General features: G+C 23.6%; 5 protein-coding genes across 5 annotated transcripts; 2 read left to right on the forward strand and 3 right to left on the reverse strand. All coding sequences in view use genetic code 6, as the record gives it.

Annotated features, from left to right (window-relative positions):
- Window positions 1–1121: 1121 nt before the first annotated feature.
- TTHERM_000478080 (zinc finger lsd1 subclass family protein) lies at window positions 1122–8448 on the forward strand (the record flags this gene model as incomplete). The annotated part of the gene is made up of 10 exons (XM_012797941.1): window positions 1122–1152; window positions 1203–1248; window positions 1434–4504; window positions 4812–4967; window positions 5031–6320; window positions 6558–7034; window positions 7225–7634; window positions 7770–8007; window positions 8070–8333; window positions 8396–8448. The coding sequence occupies 10 exons, from the start codon at window positions 1122–1124 to the stop codon at window positions 8446–8448; spliced, it is 6036 nt and encodes a 2011-aa protein (XP_012653395.1).
- Window positions 8449–8496: 48 nt separating this feature from the next.
- TTHERM_000478091 (hypothetical protein) lies at window positions 8497–8880 on the reverse strand (the record flags this gene model as incomplete). The annotated part of the gene is made up of 2 exons (XM_012797942.1): window positions 8497–8561; window positions 8685–8880. 2 exons carry the CDS (start codon window positions 8878–8880, stop codon window positions 8497–8499), a joined length of 261 nt encoding a protein of 86 aa, XP_012653396.1.
- A 1336-nt stretch (window positions 8881–10216) lies between these two features.
- Window positions 10217–10684, reverse strand: TTHERM_000478102 (hypothetical protein; the record flags this gene model as incomplete). Its single annotated transcript, XM_012797943.1, has 1 exon — window positions 10217–10684. One exon carries the CDS (start codon window positions 10682–10684, stop codon window positions 10217–10219), a length of 468 nt encoding a protein of 155 aa, XP_012653397.1.
- Window positions 10685–10692: 8 nt separating this feature from the next.
- Window positions 10693–10961, reverse strand: TTHERM_000478113 (hypothetical protein; the record flags this gene model as incomplete). The annotated part of the gene is made up of 2 exons (XM_012797944.1): window positions 10693–10724; window positions 10817–10961. The coding sequence occupies 2 exons, from the start codon at window positions 10959–10961 to the stop codon at window positions 10693–10695; spliced, it is 177 nt and encodes a 58-aa protein (XP_012653398.1).
- Window positions 10962–11668: 707 nt separating this feature from the next.
- On the forward strand, window positions 11669–17518 carry TTHERM_00479080 (ABC transporter family protein; the record flags this gene model as incomplete). Its single annotated transcript, XM_001017417.2, has 8 exons — window positions 11669–12290; window positions 12441–12756; window positions 13441–13955; window positions 14007–14518; window positions 15046–15826; window positions 15883–16381; window positions 16459–17024; window positions 17085–17518. The coding sequence occupies 8 exons, from the start codon at window positions 11669–11671 to the stop codon at window positions 17516–17518; spliced, it is 4245 nt and encodes a 1414-aa protein (XP_001017417.2).
- Window positions 17519–20562: the final 3044 nt, after the last annotated feature.

The raw sequence follows: 20562 nt of genomic DNA on the forward strand, positions 1-20562 counted from the left end.
AAAACCTCAAATAGGATTCCAATCAAAAAGAGTAATCTAGAAATAGTTGATTGGTATATGATCGCTATGTAAAGAATATAAAAGAAATATATCTTTTAGTAAATTAACCATTTAAAGATTGATAAATATGCTAATAATTCAGGTTTTAAAATAAAAGTGTGGACTAAAATATATAATATTATTATTATATGAATAATTTAAGTAGTGTATTTAAAATGAAGTTATATTTTATCAAATCTCTTTTATAAGTAGATTTTATTTCTAATCGCATTATCTTTAAGAATGAATAAAGATAAAATAGTTATAAAAATATATAAAGTTTACAAATATTATGATCTTTTATTGCTGATTAAATTAATTTGCATTTAATAAATTTATTTATTCTTTAAACAAAATTGTAAAGATAAACCTTTAAAATCAAAGAATTTTAGAAATTAATCTAATTCGAGTGTATTATATATTTATTAGAAGCAAAAAATATCTGTCTTGTTTTATATTTTTTATTGGGGATTCAAGAAACAATTAAAAACTAAAGCAATAAAAATAAGTTAATAATTTACCATAAAAATTTTTTAGAATTCAATCAATAAAAACTATTTATTCTTTAAATAAATATTGATTGGTTTTCTATTTTTATAATAAAAAATTAGTGTTATTTTGATTAAATGAAAATATTTTCGCTATAATTATTTTATTGGTAAAATAGATATTGAATTTATCTTATTTTATGTTCTTACTTAAATTTTACTCTGGGATATAGCTTACAAATTAGTTTTTATCATGGAACTTAGATTCTGAAAAATACGAAAAATTTTCGTGATAAAAAAAGCAGCCAGCTGAAAAGAAAAATTCATTTGTTTGTCAGTCTTTTTAAATTAAAGTATTATTTTTAAAGCCAATCTATAAAAAATAATAATTTGTTATTAATTTGGATTATGCTAAAAAGTTTTAAAGGAAAAAGCTAACATATGTTAAATAAATTTTCCACAAAACCTATTAATCAATTTTTATGTAATCTTAATTTTTTTGTATTCACTTTAAAATAAATTCTTACAAGCAAATATATATAATTAATAAATTTTGATTTAAATAAAAAAAAATTAGATTAAAAGTAAATACAAATGTTTTCATCGCTAATTTTAACATTCTTACGTAAATATGATCTAATTGAATCCAACATTAATTTTCATTTTTATAAAAAGTTTCTAACATAATTGCTCTATCTTACGATTATGAACCTTAAATCAGGTAAAAAATATATTATATATATATTATATATTAAACAAATTATTTATAACCTTTTAAATAAAATTTAATGTTAATAAAAATTGGTATATTTACATTACTGAAATACCTATATTTATTCAAATTAAAAAAAATAAAATTTTAATTAAAAATTTTAGAATAATGTATTAATTTATCAATTCTAAAAGCAAAAAATCATTAAGGAATCTAGCATTGTGCAATTATAATTGTAAATGTTCTGTATCATACACATGTACTAGTTGTTCAAATTCAAGTTATTACTACTTTCCTGATACAAGTGAATGCTATCCATCTTATATATGCGATTAATAATATTCTATCTTTGGCGATGTTTATACTCTAGACCCTGCAAATAAAGTATGCTGTATAAACAACTGTGCAACATGTAAAAATAATGGAAAAGAAGACTAATCTTGCTTTACTTGTTTAGCAGGTTATTATTTGCCATAATTAGGAGCTAATACCTGTTATTAATGTAGTTCATCATGCTATACTTGTAATGGCCCAAACTTTAATAATTGTTTGAGCTGCGTTACAGGATAATTTTTATATGAAAACAATACTTGTTAATAAACTTGTCCTTCGATTGGCTATTATATAAGTGGTAGCACCTGTATAAAATGTAACTCTTCTTGTTAAACATGTAATGGCTAGACAAGTAACACTTGCTTATCATGTCCAACAGGGGTATATTTTTATCCTAATAACAACTCTTGTTAATCAACATGCATAAGCGGTTATTATATAAATGGAACAAGTTGTTTATTGTGTAACTCAAGTTGTTTAACTTGTAGTGGTCCTTCTTCAAACAATTGCCTCTCTTGTCCAATAGGCTAATATCTATTTTAAAATGGTACTTGCTCTTCGACTTGTAATACTAATAATGGGTATTACATAAATGGTACTAACTGTTTACAATGCAATTCAAACTGCTTAACTTGTAATGGCTCTAACTCAAACAATTGTCTATCATGTCCTTCAGGTTCATATTTATTTTAGAATAATACATGTTCATCTACATGTAATACTAATAACGGGTATTATATAAGTAATAATAAATGTTTGTTATGTAACCAAAGTTGCTTATCCTGTAATGGACCTAATTCAAATAATTGCCTTTCATGCCTCTCTGGTTAATATTTATATCAGGATAATACTTGCTCAGCTTCTTGCAACATAAGTAAAGGATATTATATTAACAGTACTAACTGCTTACAGTGTGATTCAAGTTGCTTAACTTGCAGTGGCTCCTCATCAAATAATTGTCTTTCGTGTAATCCTGGTTAATATTTATATCAGAATAATACTTGTTCAGCTAGTTGTAACACTAGTAATGGATATTATATTAGCAGTAATAATTGCTTGTTATGCAATTTAAGTTGTTATACTTGTAATGGCCCTAGTTCAAACAGTTGTCTTTCATGTCCTTCTGGTTAATATTTATTTTAGAATAATACCTGTTCAGCCTCTTGCTAAACTAGTAATGGATATTACATAAGTGGCACTAATTGCTTAAAATGTGATTCAAGTTGTTTAACTTGCAGTGGTCCTTCATCAAGCAATTGTCTTTCCTGTCCATCTGGTTAACTTTTATTTTAGAATAATACTTGCTCTACTACTTGTAATATAAATAATGGGTATTATATAAATGGAACCAACTGCTTGTAATGTAATTCAAATTGCTTAACATGTAATGGACCTAATTCAAATAATTGCCTTTCATGCCCTTCTGGTTAATATTTATTTTAGAATAATACATGTTCTTCTATTTGTAATACTAGTAATGGATATTATATAACAAATTAATAATGCTTTCTATGCGATATATCTTGCTAAACATGTAATGGACCAACTTCAAAAAACTGTTAATCATGTCCTTCTGGATACTTTTTATATGCCGATAAATCTTGCTAACTAAGCTGTAATACTAGTTTAGGATATTACTTACAAGGTAATAACTGTCTTGTTTGTGATTCTTCATGCTAGTCTTGTTCAGGACCCTTAACTACTAACTGCTTAACTTGCTTTACAGGAAATTTTTTGTATGCTGATAAAACATGCAAACCTTGTAATATAAATAATAGTTACTTTATTAGCTAAAATTAATGTATATAATGCAGTTCATCATGTTAAACATGCAACGGAGCATTATAAACACAATGCTTAACATGCAAATCTGGTCTTTATCTCTATCCAGATAATTCTTGTTAATAATGCAGTATTTTTAATTAATAATTTTTAGATTCTTAACAAATATGCAGAAACTGTAACCCTTCTTGCTTAACATGTAATGGTACAGGTTCTAACTAGTGTTTGAGCTGTCCAACTGGATAGAATCTATATCCTGATTAAAGCTGTAAAGTATGCAATATTTAAAATAAGTAATATATAGACAATTAAGGTATATGTAGATAATGTGATCTTTCTTGTTAAACATGTAATGGATAGTAATCAACCTAGTGTACAAGCTGTCCAACAGGAACCAATCTATATCCTGATGGCAGCTGTAAAATTTGTAATACTTCTAATTATTAATACTTAGATACTTAAAATATATGCAGATCTTGCGATCCTTCTTGTTTAACGTGCAATGGTCCTACATTTACTTAATGCTTAACATGCTCAAGTGGAAAAAATTTATTTCCAAACAATAGTTGCAATATATGTGATATAAATAATAAATACTATTTAGACAATACATTAATTTGTAGATCTTGTGATTCTACTTGCTTAACTTGTAATGGATAAACTCCTTAGTCATGTACAAGCTGTCCTACAGGCACTAATTTATATCCTGACAATAGCTGTTAAATATGCAATATTACGAATAAATAATACTTAGACTACTCTAATATTTGCAGATCTTGTGATCATACTTGTTAAACGTGTAATAATTTTTCACCTAAATCTTGCCTAACTTGCCCATTAGGGACTTTCTTACATTCAGATTAAAGTTGTAATACTTGTGACACAGCAAGCTAATTTTATTTAGACAGTTAATAAATATGTAGATAATGTGATCCTTCTTGTTAGACTTGCAATGGACTATCATCTAATTAATGCTTAACATGCCCTTAAGGAACTAATTTATATCCAGACAATAGCTGTAAATTTTGTGACACTTCTAAGAAATATTATTTGGATAGTTCTAATGTCTGTTAATAATGTGACTCTTCTTGTTAGACTTGCAATGGTTCAACTTCAAATTCATGCTTGAGTTGTTCTTCCAAACCTCAGGGTAAGTTATCAAATTAATATAACTTATAAATTGTTAAATAGGTTTATTAAAAATTTGTTAAAAATGTTTTTAAAAAAGTGTTAAAAAGTAGCCCTCCAAGGAAAATACTTGGAAGGCGAAAAAATAGTAGGCAGAGAGGTTTTTTTTGCCTACTGATCCTAAAAAGCCCCGATTGTAAATTCTCTTGGAAGTGCTATATATAAATTTAGAATTCTAATTCATTTTTCTAATCTTCTTAATTTTAGCTTTTTATATTAGATACATAATTAAAATAGTTAATATTAACCTATTTTTATAAACATTAAAGGTGTTTAACTCTATTTATATCCTGATAACTCTTGTAATACTTGTAATACAACAAATAAATAGTACCTAGATGCTTTAAATATATGTAGATAATGTGATTAAACATGTCTAACCTGTAATGGTCCTTCTGCTACTTAGTGTTTATCCTGCCCATAAGGTACATATTTATATCCTGATTTTAGCTGTAAAGTTTGTAATACTCAAAATTAGTATTATTTAGATCTTCAGTAGATTTGTAGAAAATGCCATACTTCATGCTTTACTTGCAGTGGATCTTCTTCTAATTAATGTTTAAGCTGTCCGTTAGGAACTAACTTATATCCTGATAATAGTTGCTAGGTTTGTTAAACAAATAATTAATAATTTTTAGATTCATCAAATATTTGTAGAAAATGCAATTCTTCTTGCTTAACTTGTAATGGTTTGTAGTCTAATTAGTGTTTAAGTTGTCCAAATGGGACAAATTTATTCCCTGATAATACTTGTTAATTTTGTAGTTTAAATAATAAATAATATCTAGATATGTCTTAAATTTGTAGATCTTGCGATTCAACTTGTTAAACATGCACAGGACCTGCTAAAAATCAATGTTCCAGTTGCCCTTCTGGAACAAATTTATTTTAAGATAATACCTGCTCGCTATGTAACATAAACAACTCATTTTACATAGACTCAAACTCTATTTGTAAACCATGTGATTCTTCATGTAAAACATGTAATGGATCTTTACCTACTTAGTGTATATAATGTCCTAGTGGAAAATATTTATATCCAGACAACAGTTGCTAAGTATGCAATACAAATAATCTTTAATTCTTAGATTAAAATAATATTTGCAGGTCTTGTGATCTTACATGCTAAACTTGTAATGGGTCAACACCAAATTCTTGTTTAACATGTCCTGTAGGATCTAACTTATACCCTGATTTTAGCTGTAAGGGTTGTAATACAAATAAATAACAGTTCTTAGACTAAAATTAGGTTTGCAGAAATTGTGATCCTTCATGTTAAACGTGCAATGGATAGTTAGCTACTTAATGCTTAAGTTGCCCTTCAGGTACTAATTTATATCCTGATAACAGTTGCAAAGTTTGTAATTTAAGCAAATAATAATTTTTGGACTCAAATTAAATATGTAGATCTTGTGATCTTTCTTGCAATACTTGCTCTGGATAAACAACATAGTAATGTTTAACTTGTAATTTAGGAAATAATTTGTATCCAGATAATAGTTGTAAATTTTGTGATACTAGTAACAAATAATATTTAGACTAAAATTAAATATGCAGATCTTGTGATCCTTCTTGCCAGACATGTAATGGATCTTCAGCTAATTAATGCTTAAGCTGCCCATCTGGAAAAAATTTATATCCAGACTTTTCATGCAGAGTATGTAATGTTAATAATAATATGTAATATCTAGATTAAAACAATATATGCAGAAGCTGTGACTCTTCTTGCTTAACTTGTAATGGATCTACTCCATAATCATGCTTAAGTTGCCCATCAGGTAATAAATTTGAAAAAAATGATTTTAATATATTTTTCATTTTAAAATATAATATTTATTTGTTATTGTTTTTAATAATAAAAATCTAAATTTTTATTAACAAAGAAAATTTTTAGGATAAAAAGCAAAAAATAAAAAATTTAAAATTCGCTTAAGGAAAGATAATTTTAATTGAAAAAATACTAAAAAATTTTACCATAAAAACAAATGCTAAAATAATTATTTTAAATTTAAAAGGTACAAATTTATTTCCTGATAACTCATGCAAAGTTTGTGATATAACTAAGTAGGTTTATTTAGATTAATCAAATATTTGTAGAAATTGTGACCATAGCTGTTAAACATGTAATGGACCTTCTAAGAATTAGTGTCTGACATGTCTTACAGGAACCTACCTCTATCCAGATAATTCCTGTTAATAATGTTAAACTAATAATAAATAATATTTAGATAGCTCTAATATTTGCAGGTAATGCGATGCTTCGTGCCTGACTTGTAATGGACCTAATCCCACTTCATGCGTTACATGTCCGAATAATAATTCACTTTTCCCAGATTTTAGCTGTAGATTTTGTAACATAAACAAGTAATTTTATTTAGATTCTAATAATATTTGTAGATAATGTGATAATACATGTTTAACATGTTCAGGACCTTAAAATACTCAATGCTTAAGTTGTCCGATTGGATAAAACCTATATCCAAACAACTCATGTAATAATTGCAATATTTAGAATTAACAGTTTATTGATTCTAATAAAATCTGTTAAGTCTGTGATACTAGTTGTTAAACATGTAAAGGGCCAAATAATACTGATTGTTTAACATGTATTACAGGAAAATATTTTTATCCTGATAAAACTTGTAATGTATGTAACACAAATAATAAATTTTATCTTGATAGTAATCAAATTTGTCAATCATGTGACAGTTCATGTAAAACATGCAACGGTTCAAATAAAAATTCCTGTTTATCTTGCCCCTAAGGAACAACACTTTATCCTGATAATTCCTGTTAATTTTGTGATATTTCTAATCAATATTATATAGATTCAAAGAATATTTGCTAAAAATGCAACAATAGTTGCCAAACCTGTTCTGGATAAACCGATAAATAATGCTTAAGCTGTCCTGCTAATACTTATTTATATCCAGATAATTCTTGTAATTCATGCAACACTTCAAATCGGTATTTTGTAGACACCAATTCAGTATGTTAAAAATGTGATACCTCATGTCTTACTTGTGATGGATTACTTAAAACTAACTGTACTTCCTGCTAAAACAATTTTTATTTAGATACTGATAGAAGTTGTAAATCATGTGATTCAACATGTTTAACTTGTAATGGTTCTGGTAAAAATAGTTGCTTGACTTGCCCAAGTGGTTAAAATATTTTCAAGGATAAATCTTGCAATATCTGTTAAATTAATAATAATTACTTTATAGATGGCTCATAAGTTTGTTAATAATGCCATCCTTCTTGCTTAACTTGCAATGGATTGCTTTAAAATAATTGCCTATCTTGTCAAGACGGGTTTTATTTAAATTCCACAAAATAATGCTTGCCATGTGACTCCTCATGCTCAACTTGTAATGGCCCTAGTCCATTATAATGCTTAAGTTGTAAATAAGGTTGGAATTTTTATCCAGATAAACTCTGTAAATATTGTGATTTATCAAATAAGTATTTCCTAGATTATTAAAATGTATGCTAATAATGTTCATCTAATTGTTAAACTTGTAAAGGACCCCTAACAACTGACTGTTTAAAGAATGTAAGTGTTGTTGAATGCCCAGATCAATTTTATGCAGATTCTAATAATAATTGTTAGACATGTGGAAATAATTGTAAACACTGTCTAGATAAATAAACATGTACAGAGTGTATTGAAAATTATAGCTTTAAGAATAGTAATAATAAAGAATGCACAATTTGCTAAGCAGATGAATACAATGATGAAAATAATACATGCCAAAAGTGCAAAATTTTAAATTGCGAAACATGTTAAAGTAAAGATATTTGCTAAACTTGTGGAATAGGTTATTTTAATAAATAAACATATTGTGATTAGGATTAAAGATTTTACCATTATACTTGCTCCTATTCAACTTAGGAATAATGTGAATAAGAACTAAAATAAATTACTATAGCAGGCATTATTATGCAGTCTACTCAAATTGCTTCATTAGGAGTACAAACTGTCAATACATTATTGTTTGCATAAGGATCATAATTTACTTACTCATTATAAATATAACAATTAATAGGAAATACAAAATTTTCAGATAAATTTAAATAATTAAGTTTAGGCTCAACTTTTATTGATCTAAATTATTAAATGAATATTTTAAGTGTTATACCTAGTCCATTAGGTTCAAACGACTCTTAAAATTCTACCTAAACATAACCGAGTAGTAATTTATAAAGTTAGAGAATACTTTTTGAAGACAACGTTTCATCTAGTGATTTAAGATTAATTTAATCAATAGATTTAAGTAAACTCTTTTTAAGTGGTGCCCTTATTAATATCATTATTACTGGTATTTTTATCGTCATTTTGGTAATTTGTAAATTGCTAAGCAAAAGATATGAATATTTTAGTGATATTAATGAGAAAAAGTATTCTTATATAATCAAGCTTTAGCTTTTGTTTTCAAACTACATCCTAATTTCTATTTTTAAAGCATTTAAGAACATAGATTTTTCTACAACACTTTAAATAGCTAGCTTCGCTTTATAAGTATTATATCTGATATGTTATCTTTTATTCTTAATATTTTTTTATTTCTAAATTCGAAAATTTGATAAAAAAATGAATATGGAATCATTTAATAAATACTTTATTCTCATAGATAATGTAAATATTGACATTCCTTTTGGAAAATATTTTTGGTTCTTTTTTGAAATAAGAAAAATATTAAATATAGCATTTACTTTTTTGATTCCTTCTGTAATTTGTTCTCTAGTTTTAGTGCTATCTTTGAATTTAATATTTTTGATTTACATGATTTATTATAAGCCAATCATATCTTTGAATGAATAGAGATATTATTATATATTAGAATTCTTATAGTTAGCTATTAACATAAATATAATTTTAGTTTACAGCTTTTATGATGTAAGATTAGTATGGTGTACAGTAACCACAATAGGAATACTTTTTTTAGTGATATTAATATATTCGATCTATATATTATATAATATCTTGATAATTAAGTATTGCAAAAAAAGATTTATTGTATCTAAGAATTCATACTATGAAGAAGGAATTAGATAGAAACCATTCTAATACATTATTGATAAAAATTAAATGAGAATCAAAGTCAGGTCAGGAATATTAAATAAATAAGAGAAATCATTAAGTTTTTCCTCAAATGTAGAGTAAGAAGCTTATTTATTTTATAATTTTTTTTTTTAATTTAATTTTAAAATATTCTAGAAATGATTCAAGGATAGAGTAAATAGACAATATACACTAACTCTAGGTTTAATGGAATATAAATCCAATATATTTTAGAAATGTTGCATTGAGTGAATAAAAAAAATAATGATAAAATATTTTATATATTTTTTACTTGTCTTTTAAGTTTGAATTAATTTGTTTTGATAAAAGAATTTTTGTAATTATTAGATAGAAAAATTTTAATTAAAAGATTTTTGCTAAGTTTTACAAAAATTAAAAAACTTCTCTTGATACTTTTATACCTTTAATCTTTTTCTTTATTTAACATTTTAAGGTGAGTTTTGTAGAGTTTAATTATTATATGTAGCAGAATTAATATTGAAAATATTATTTTTTGATTTAAGCTTTAATTTTAAAAATCTTTAACACAAATGACATATAAATGAGGTTTCAAAGTTATATATGACAGCCATTTTTTATTTTACCTAATCAGTTCTTTTATAGATTTTTAAGAAAGAGCTTCCTATAGATTATTATACATTATTATTACTATAGAATTAATCTTATACATATTAAATAATTTCTTTTTTGAAATCTTTTTTTATTTTTCCAAACTAAATCTTTTAGAATTGTGCATAATCCTTCTATCAGATTAAGATCAAGGAGTTTTAATAGGCCATTATAAATTAGAGATATTTTTATGGTCTAGAAAATTTATTAGGTGTGACTCCATATGATGTTGTACTAAATATTGTTTAAAAAAATAGTCTGCTTCTAGCAAATTATTTTCTAATTTATCTACATACTTTTACTAATTTAAGACTTCATTTAATCTCTAAACATCTAGTCCTGAATTGTTATCAATAATTCCCCAAAATAAACCTATATATTTAAGTGGTTCGCTCTAATTTTTAGAACATTTCTCCTGTAATATCTCTTTTATCCTTAACCCTTCATACCTACTTTCAATTCATCTATGCAGAGATATAGGATTCATCTGTACATCATTTTTTTAAAAAGAAAAGTAATTAAAAAATTATTAAGATAAAAAATATTAAATTTAAAATTAATGATTTCACTATAAATTACTTAAATTATTTATATTTTACTAAGTATAAAATGTAAATAAATTTTGAATCTTTTCTATATTTTTAAACAATTTAACTTGCATAAAATAGAATTTTAATTTATATTCTTATGTTTCTTTCAATTTAATATATATTAATAAAGCCATAAAATAGGAAGGAAGATAAATAACTAATTTACTTTTCAAATATTAAGTAATTCCACATAGAGGTAAGTATTATAAAATCTATTAATTTTTCTATTTTATTTCAAATGATTTTAAAATATAGATTTTATGATTACTTAATTATAAAAGATAAATAAAAACCTAAAAAAAATAATTGTCTATATTATTTTTATGAAAATAAGTATTTCATTTTAAGTTTATATTAATTCAAATGTAGAAAATTGATTAATTAATTAGTGTAACCAAAATCAAAAATAAATTAATGTTTAGATTTTCAGAAAGAAAGATAAATAAAAGAAAATATATATAATCTATATATTTTTCTTTTCTAATTTTGATTTAAAAATGTATCAAATTTATTAAGATTAAATAAACTTATATTATGGTTTAATTAGCTGATTATCAATAAATAAAAAGTTCTAGACACTACAAAGGGAATTATTAGAAAAAACAAATGATAAAATGAAAAGTGGATATATCAAAACCTACTAAATATATATTTATAAGTTTAAATTGAGGAAGATCATAATATATTTAATATTTAATTAATAAGCTCTCAAAACTAAAAAAATAATATATCAAATATAGCTTTTAAAAACTGGAAAGACATTTAATAATTAATTGATTTCTTCAATCTAAATACTAAAGCTACTTATCATTTTATTTTAATAAAATAATTAAGTTTATTAATGTAATTTAATATTTAAGAACAAAGTGGTTAGCAAAAAGCTTAAGCAGAGAACAGTTAATTAATTACGAAATAAATAAGTTAAAGAAAATATAATCCTAACAACGAAAATAGATAAATTTAAGAAAATGTCTTTGAATAGAAAAAAGATTTGATAGAATAGTTTGTTCCTAATAAAAGCATTAGAAAAGAAATTGAAATCTTAGAGGAATGTATAGTTAGTTCAATCAGAAATAAAAATATTGATAAGGAAACAGATTAAAATATTTAAAAAAATACAATTAATAGAGGTTAAAAGATTAAAGAAAATGAGAAAACTGAAAGTGACGAAGAATTTGATTATAACAACTTTTTATCTTACGATTAAGAAAAAATTAAAAGCAAAAGAATGAAGGACATGAAGTGGAAACAGTTTAATTTTTCATATAATGTAAGCTGTTTCTTTAAATTTTTCCTGATAGATTATTTGAAGCACCTTTTAGGGATTTGCAGAAATATCAAAGTTTAAGGATTATTAGATTTAAAGAATATTCCTTTACTCAAACCGGACGAGAGAGTAGAAAATAATTATTAGTAATTATAAAAGAATATGGAAAAAGTTATTTTAAAAAGAGAAAAGGAAGGTAAAATGCTAACTTCACTCGATATGCTTTTTATCATATTTCGTACTTTTTCTTTACCTATTATATTAATCATTATCAATTCTCTTCTTTTCCATTCGCTGAAAATATTCTTTTCATATCAGATCAACTTTTTAATTTCTGCAGTGATAGATAAAGAGAGTTAATATACTATCTACGGGTGGGCTATTGTAATGGCTTTTACATAATTTTTCTACATATCTGTAGTTCATCATTCAGTTCGTCCATATTCTGCCTTCTTTTTACAATTTAAGGCTACCTTTAATCGAGCTCTCTTCCTTAAAACTTCATCTCTTTCATCTTTCTCAATAAAGGAAGCAAATATAGGAAAACTTGTCAACTTAGTGTCTAACGATTTAAATCTTCTCGAAGTGAAAGGTTTTTTTATCATTACTTTGCTTATTCTACCTGCCCCAATTATTGCAGTAGCTCTTATTCTCTACTACAGGTAAAATTAAAAATTTATTTTATAATGATAAACATCTTAACTTAATCTTCTTAATTTATTGAAGAACTTAGAATATTACTCTAATCCATTTTCTTGGAATAGTTTTTTTCAAATCTCTCTTTAAGAAAATCTTTAAATTGGATAGTCTTAAAAATTATGAATTAAAAAGGTTAGAAGTATGTCTTTAACAAATCAGTATTTTATCCTACAATTTATGATAGGGGATTTATTTTGATAAAATCAAACTATCATTTTTTTAGTAATAATATTTTTTTTTCTTAATCTCCTTTCTATTCTAAATAAAAACCATTAAATTTAAAAAAAATAAATTTCAATGATAATAAAAACATAAAAATTTATTTTCTTTGAATCACAAAAAAAAGATTTTAAACAAAGCTTTCAAAATTCAAATGATTTTTATCTATATTCCTACAGCTTTAAGCCTTTAATTTATTTTAGTCATAAAAAAGATTGCATCAAATTGATACATTTAGATAAAATTTTATCTAAAAAAATAAAAATAAAAATATATTAAGAAAAAAATCTTTGATATTTAGTTAAAATATCATTAAAGTTAAATTTATTTTTTGCTAAATTATTAGTTTACTTTAATTTATTTTTTCATTATTTTTTAATCAGCTATTTCTTATATCTGATTATTGAAATTTATGTTGATTTAAAAAGGTTTGATGGATTCGCTGTTATAGGGCTAGTAGTTATGATTGGATATATCCCTTTTTAGTTACTTATTGCTAAAATAAGCTCAAAATTTTTTAAAGATAAGACAGTTTTAGTAGACCACCGTGTTAAGTTTACAAATGAAATTATAGAGGGAATCCGTTTGATTAAAATGTATGCTTGGGAAGAGGCTTTTTTGCACATTGTTTAGACTTTCAGAAAATCTGAGCTTAGAAAAATATTTTACATCCAATTTATTTACTCAATAGAGCGCTCATTTAGTTTTGCTTCAGGGCTTTTTGCCAGTTTTATTGTGTTTTTTGTAATATATTAGCATGGAAATCCTGGTTCATTAAACATTGCAAATATGTATTCTACCTTAGATTTACTTCTGTATGTTAAATAGTAAATTATTTCATCAGCTGGATCCGGAATAGTTGGTTTGTTTGAGCTAAAAGTAATATTAGAGAGAATGATTACAGTAGTTACTATAAAACCATCATAAATGATTTGTATAGAGAGTAATTAATATTATGTTTCTTTATACTCTTTACTTATTAATTCAAAAATAGATATACATGATTACAACGGAAGAAATCTTGAAAATGGCGAGATTGAGATCAAAAATTTTACTGCTTTCTGGAAAGATCAAAAACCTGTTTTAAACAACTTAAATTTAGATATTAAAAAAGGAGAGTACATTGGCATCGTTGGCTAAGTAGGAAGTGGAAAATCTTCTTTCTTGAGTTGTATCGCTAAAGAAATTCCTAAATATTCAGGTTACTTCAGCTTTAAGGGTAAAATAGCTTACGTTGAGTAAGAACCTTATATTTTTAACAAGACAGTCAGAGAGAATATTTTATTTGGTACAAAATATGAAGAAAACTTTTATACCCAAGTGATAGAAGCTTGCTGTTTGGTAGATGATTTCAAGCAATTTAACTGTGGAGATTAAACTTAAATTGGGGAAAGAGGTATTAACATAAGTGGTGGATAAAAGGCTCGAATCTCTTTAGCTAGAGCAATATATTCAAGAGCTGACATTTATTTGTTAGACGATCCTTTATCAGCTGTTGACTCAAAAGTAATATTTAGTTACTCTATTCTAATTAATAAAATAGCTATTTTAAATTATTTTAGCATTCTAATTTCATTCAAAAAAACACTATCATAAAAATTCATTTATAGAATAAAAGTTTTAATTAATTGATTTGAGACTAAACTTAAAATTTTTTATTTTTTTATGAAATTTAAAAAAGATTGTGGCTAAATAAGTTAATTAAATAGCAATTATTCTACACAACATTCAAAAATTTGAATATTTTTAGTTCACATATTTTTTATTTAACAAAATTTTTTGAATTAATTTAATCCTAACATATGTAAAATATATTCAAAATATTTAAAAAATTATATCAATTACTTCTTATATATTATTTAATCATACTCATACTGAAAAAATTTTTTATGAACACTTACAATATTTATTCTCAATTAATCAATTTAAAATTTATTATTTTAAGATAATTAAATATGTTTAAAATAAAGCATATTTAATAATAATTGCTGAAAAATTATAACTTTACAAATTATAAAATTATTAACATTTAGGTAGCTAAAGCTTTAAATGATAAAGCTATTTAAATATTATTGAAAGGAAAAACAATACTTTTAGCTACTCACTAAATTGCACTCGCGAAAAATACTGATAGAATAATTATAATGAGAGATGGCTATTTTTAAAATATTGGAGTTTATAATGATCTTTAGGAATCTCTAAAAACAATTGGGCATTAAATATAAATCTAAGATACTTAAGCTTAAAGCAAAGATTATCAATTTTTCTAATAATAAATTTTATAGAATGAAGAAAAATAGGAAGATTTCCTCAATGATGGTTAAGAAGATAAAATATAATAATACCAAAATTCAGTTGAAGAAAAATAGTAATAAGAAAATAAAGCAGTGAAGCAAGTTGAAGAAACAAAAAAGAAGAAGGATTAGCTTTATTCTAAAGAAGAAGATGAAAGAATTGTAGTTAATTTGTAAACATATTTAAATTACTTTTTAAGCTCTAAAATATGGTATTTAGCTCCTTTAATATTTGGCTTATTTGCTTCATGTGAGGTCGTTTTCATATTCTACTCAAAGACAATAGGAAAATATGGAGATTAAGATTTTGATTAATTTTACTGCATCAGCTTACTTGGCTATTTATCACTTATTTACTTTATAAACCTAGTATTAAAATACTTTTTATTAAATTTTGTTGCTAATCGCAGCAGTTTGCACATACACAACTAAATGATTCAGTCTGTTATTAGGGCTAAAGTTCTTTTTTTTGACAGAACTCCATCAGGAAGAATACTAAATAGATTCTCATCAGATTTGGGTAATTTGATTAAATAAAATAAATTATTATTCAAATAAAATATTTTTACTATTAAGGAAATATTGACTAAGAGTTAATAAGAGTATTAATGGACACATTTGAAATTATTTTCAGTTTTTTAATATTAATGGGTATTATTATTTCTATTAACCCATACTTTTCTATAATTGCTGTTGTCGAAATTTTTATTCTTGGTTTGTACTTAGGAATTTCCAAAAACGCAATAATCTAAATAAAATAACTTGATTTAATATATAGATCTCCTGTTTATACATTCTTTAATGAGGCCACTTAAGGTGTCTTGCCAATTAAAATATATGAGAAACAGTAGATTTTCTCTGATAATTTTGATTTCCTTATAAATAATTCTCTCAGATCTTCTTATGCTTTTTGGTTTTGTTAAAGAGCATTTGCTTATTATGTCCAACTAGTTACAGCTCTTTCAGCTATTATTGGTATCTTTATGCTTCTCTCAACCGATTAAGATCCTTCGATACTAGGACAAGCAATTGTATATTTTCTCAGTATCAGTGATAGTATTTAGTGGGGTTTAAGGTATATTTAAAAAATATGATTTTATTTTTACATTCCTCCAGTTAACTTAATTATATTTTAATTTTTTTATACTTTAGGTAAATGATTCAAACTGGTGTTGTTATGTCTAGTGCTTAGAGAGCTATGAATATGACTTTAATTAATTAAGAATCAGCATTGAGGACAGAATATGATAATAAGGAGTTCAAGATAACATAAAAAGACAGAGCAAAAGTGGGATAATATTCTTTTCCAAAGGAAGGGAGTGTAGAATTTTAAAATGTGAAAATGAAGTACAGATAAGATCTGAATTGTGTTTTAAATGGAATAACTTTCTCAGTGAAAGCTGGATAAAAAGTTGGTTGCATAGGTCGAACTGGTGCTGGAAAATCTTCTATTATTTAAGCTCTTTTCAGAATGACTGAAATAGAATCAAAAATTGAAAAATTAGTGGATGAAGAATCAAGATTCAATTAAGAAACGTGTATTAAAATCGATGGACATAATATTAAAGATTTGGGTCTACAAACATTGAGAGGAGGAATAAGCCTAATACCATAAGTACCATTCATATTCTCAGGAACTATAAGAAGGAATCTAGATCCATTAAACCAATTTACTGATAAAATGATTTTTGATATTTTGTAAGATATAAATTTACTAGGTATATTAATTTTTTTTTAATTAGAAGAAATATCCATTTATTAATAATTTGATTTACTAGATAAAGTAAATAGCTTGGATAAAGGAATATATACTGATATGAGCAATATTAGTGAGATATTTAGTACAGGATAAAAATAATTAATTTGTTTAGGTAGAGCTATTCTAAAATAGAGCAAATTGATTGTGCTAGATGAAGCAACATCAAATTGTGATATGCAAACTGATTAGTTTATCTAAAGAAAAATTCGAGAAAAGTTCACAGACTCTACAGTAATTACAATAGCCCATAGATTGAACACTATTGCAGATTATGACAAAATAATAGTCATAGATAAAGGTGTTGTAATTGAAAATGGAGTACCTTATGAATTACTATGTTAAGAAAATAGTATATTTAAATAGATGGTAGATCACACAGGTTAATATAATTCACAGCTTATCTTAAAAATAGCCTAATAAGCATACAAAAAAATTATTAACCATAAAAAGTGACATCTATATATATATTGTATTAATAAATTTTTTTATACCTGTTATTTTTTATAATCATTTTTTACTCATCATAAACAAACCTAGCATACCCTTTTAAAATTTTTTAGATAAATTTTAGGAAAAAAATAAAAATTATAGTAAACAAAATAACTATTAATCTTTGATAATAAATTTATCATTTTAAATTAAATAAAATTCTAAAAATATATTTTATCTTATTACTAATTCTAAAAACCAGATAGGTAAAATTGAGATATTGTTATTTTCTTTAAGATGAATAATTTACTGATGAAATCGGATTTTATTAGATATATTTTGTAATACTTTAGCACATAAATAATTATGTTAATTTTAGTATGAAGTATCTTATGAGTAAAAATAATATTAATATTAAAAATTTTGATGGAATTATAACTAGAATGTATATCTAATTAAAATATAATTTCGTTTTAATATCCTAGTAAGGACTCCATTTTGAAATATGTATTTGTAATCTAATTTATATATAAAAATACAAAAAATTCATAAAATCCATGAATTTTTTGGTAATTAAATTAGATATTTTGACTGTAAACATCTAAATCGAACAATTAATTAATTTGAATATATATCATTCCTTTAATTTAAATAAGATCAATAAAAGAAATAATCTGTCATAGATAAGTAAAATTGTCTAAATGATGACTTAATTTTTTTATTGCATATCACTAATAATATTATTAATTAATTTATTAGTGTAAGATTGCAAAAGAAGAAACTAATCATTAATTACAAGGTAACTTTTTTTATTCAATATATTTCAAATATATTTTGCAAAATCTAAAAATTTCACTATCTTTATATTTATAATTATAAATCGCATAAAAAATATTGTAAATATTTGCGTGATTACATTTAGTGAAAGAATTTAATTGTAAAAAATTGGGTATTAATAAACATCTATTTTCATGATCCTTTATTAATAAATTAGTAAATTAATTAATTTTTTGCCAGACCTGATCTGGTAAATTATTTAACTAAATAAACTCGATTTCTTATTTTTTTTTTTCGTAATGAGCTAATTTATTCTTGTAGTATGTTTTTAATTTCAATTTTATATGAAAATGCATAATTGCTTATTTTAGCAAATGTTTTTTTATAAAATTTTGAAAAAAAATTTAGAATAAACTTATACAAATTAGTAAATAAATAATTCCAAAATTAAGGAATATTTTTAAGTTGAATTAATAATCTGTAAGCTAAAATATTTGAACAAATAAAGCAAATTATCAATTAATTTCAATAGAATAAAGTTAAATTCAAATACAAAGAATTAGATACACTTTTTTCATGTAATCAATAAAAAAAATAAATTGGTTATTTATATTACAAGTAAGCAAATACAAATAATTTTTTCTCAAATTGATTATCAAATGAGTAAAAAAATTTCAAATCTTATTAAGTTAAATAATTTTAAATTTATTAATTATGCTATTGTAAAAAAATCGCTTGTATTTAATTTATATTTTAAGTGAAATTGCTTAAAAAATGTTAAATTGTATGAATATTATCAAGGAAGAACAATTAATTAATCGTAGAAAATAATATCAACATGAAAGCTTGATTCAGAATCTTACTTGTTTTAATTGATCAACTCCTGGATTTTATTTATTATTTTACCTTACATAATTTCTAACTAAATTAAATTATATTTGTAAAAAATTCTGGTAAAATAAAATTCTAACTATTACTGAACACAATTACAATAATTCTATTATTTGTTAAGAAAATTTTTTACTTTTAATCATAAATAAATCAATCTTAAGATTATCACAAAATCTTAATAAATAAAAGACATAGTGAAGTTAATAAAATGTATTAAAGGCCTAATTTATTATTATACTTGATTTATTATTTTATCAAAAGAGTAAATTTTTTAAAGAAATTTAATTAATTTATAAAAATATAGATTTCCTAATGAATAGATTAATTGATGATTAAAAATGATCTCAATAATTTCTTTAATTTGTGGTTAACTTTTGTTATTAATCTAATTATTTTTTTTACAAATTTAAAAGCTTGATTAATGCAAAATTAACAAAAAAATTATGATTCCTTGAATCAAAATATAGAGTTACCCTTTTTGCTTGAAAGAAATTTTTAATTATAATAATTAATTGATAAAAAAATTGAATACAGACGACATACTCTAGTAAAATGGCCTAATTTCAACTAAAATCATAAATAAGTATGTTAAAAATATTTATTTAAAAAGATTATTAACATATTTTTCTAAATTAATAGTATTTTTGTATATAATATCATATTCGTTTGTTCACACACTAAGAAGCGATGGAATTAAGTTGCATAAGTAAATGCCATTTTTTTAGAACTAAATTATTTTTATCACAATTTTTGAAATATTTTAATCGCTTATCTTGTAATAGAAATTTAAGACTAATATTCCAGCTTTTTATAACAAAAAAATGTGATAAATAAAAAAGTATAAGCTTAAATATGAAATAAGAATAGTTTTTTTTTTTTTGAAGTAACAATTTTTTCTAGAAATTGGATTGAATTAAATGTTATATATCTTAAATTGAATTTCATTTGAGAAATAATCAAATAAATTTTTCATCTTAATATTTTTAAACATAGAAAAGTTATTTAAATATAATACAATGGAGATCAAATATTAAAATTTTCTTTTTTATAAACTAAAAATTTTTAAAATTAAAAGAACATGCAATATTACCGAATTCTATTTTTCAAACAAATAAAGATGTAGGATGTAATTTGATACATATTTTATATAATAAATAACTTAATGCATCTACTTTAGTTAAAATAAAAAATTAAAAGCCCTTTAAAATAACTCATTTTATTTTTACATCCTACATACTTTAAGCAATTTGGTTTAATTTTTTAATTAAAAAAATTTCATATAATAATAAATTCTATATATTATTAGAAAAGAAAATCAAAGAAATCTTGGTCTTTTTTGTGGCAATAACTGTAATTGTATTCTTGGTGGATGTAGTTCTTGTATAGGTAGCAATTATTAT

The sequence above is a fragment of the Tetrahymena thermophila genome (assembly GCF_000189635.1).
Source record: "Tetrahymena thermophila SB210 genomic scaffold scf_8254611, whole genome shotgun sequence".
NCBI lineage: Eukaryota > Ciliophora > Oligohymenophorea > Hymenostomatida > Tetrahymenidae > Tetrahymena > Tetrahymena thermophila.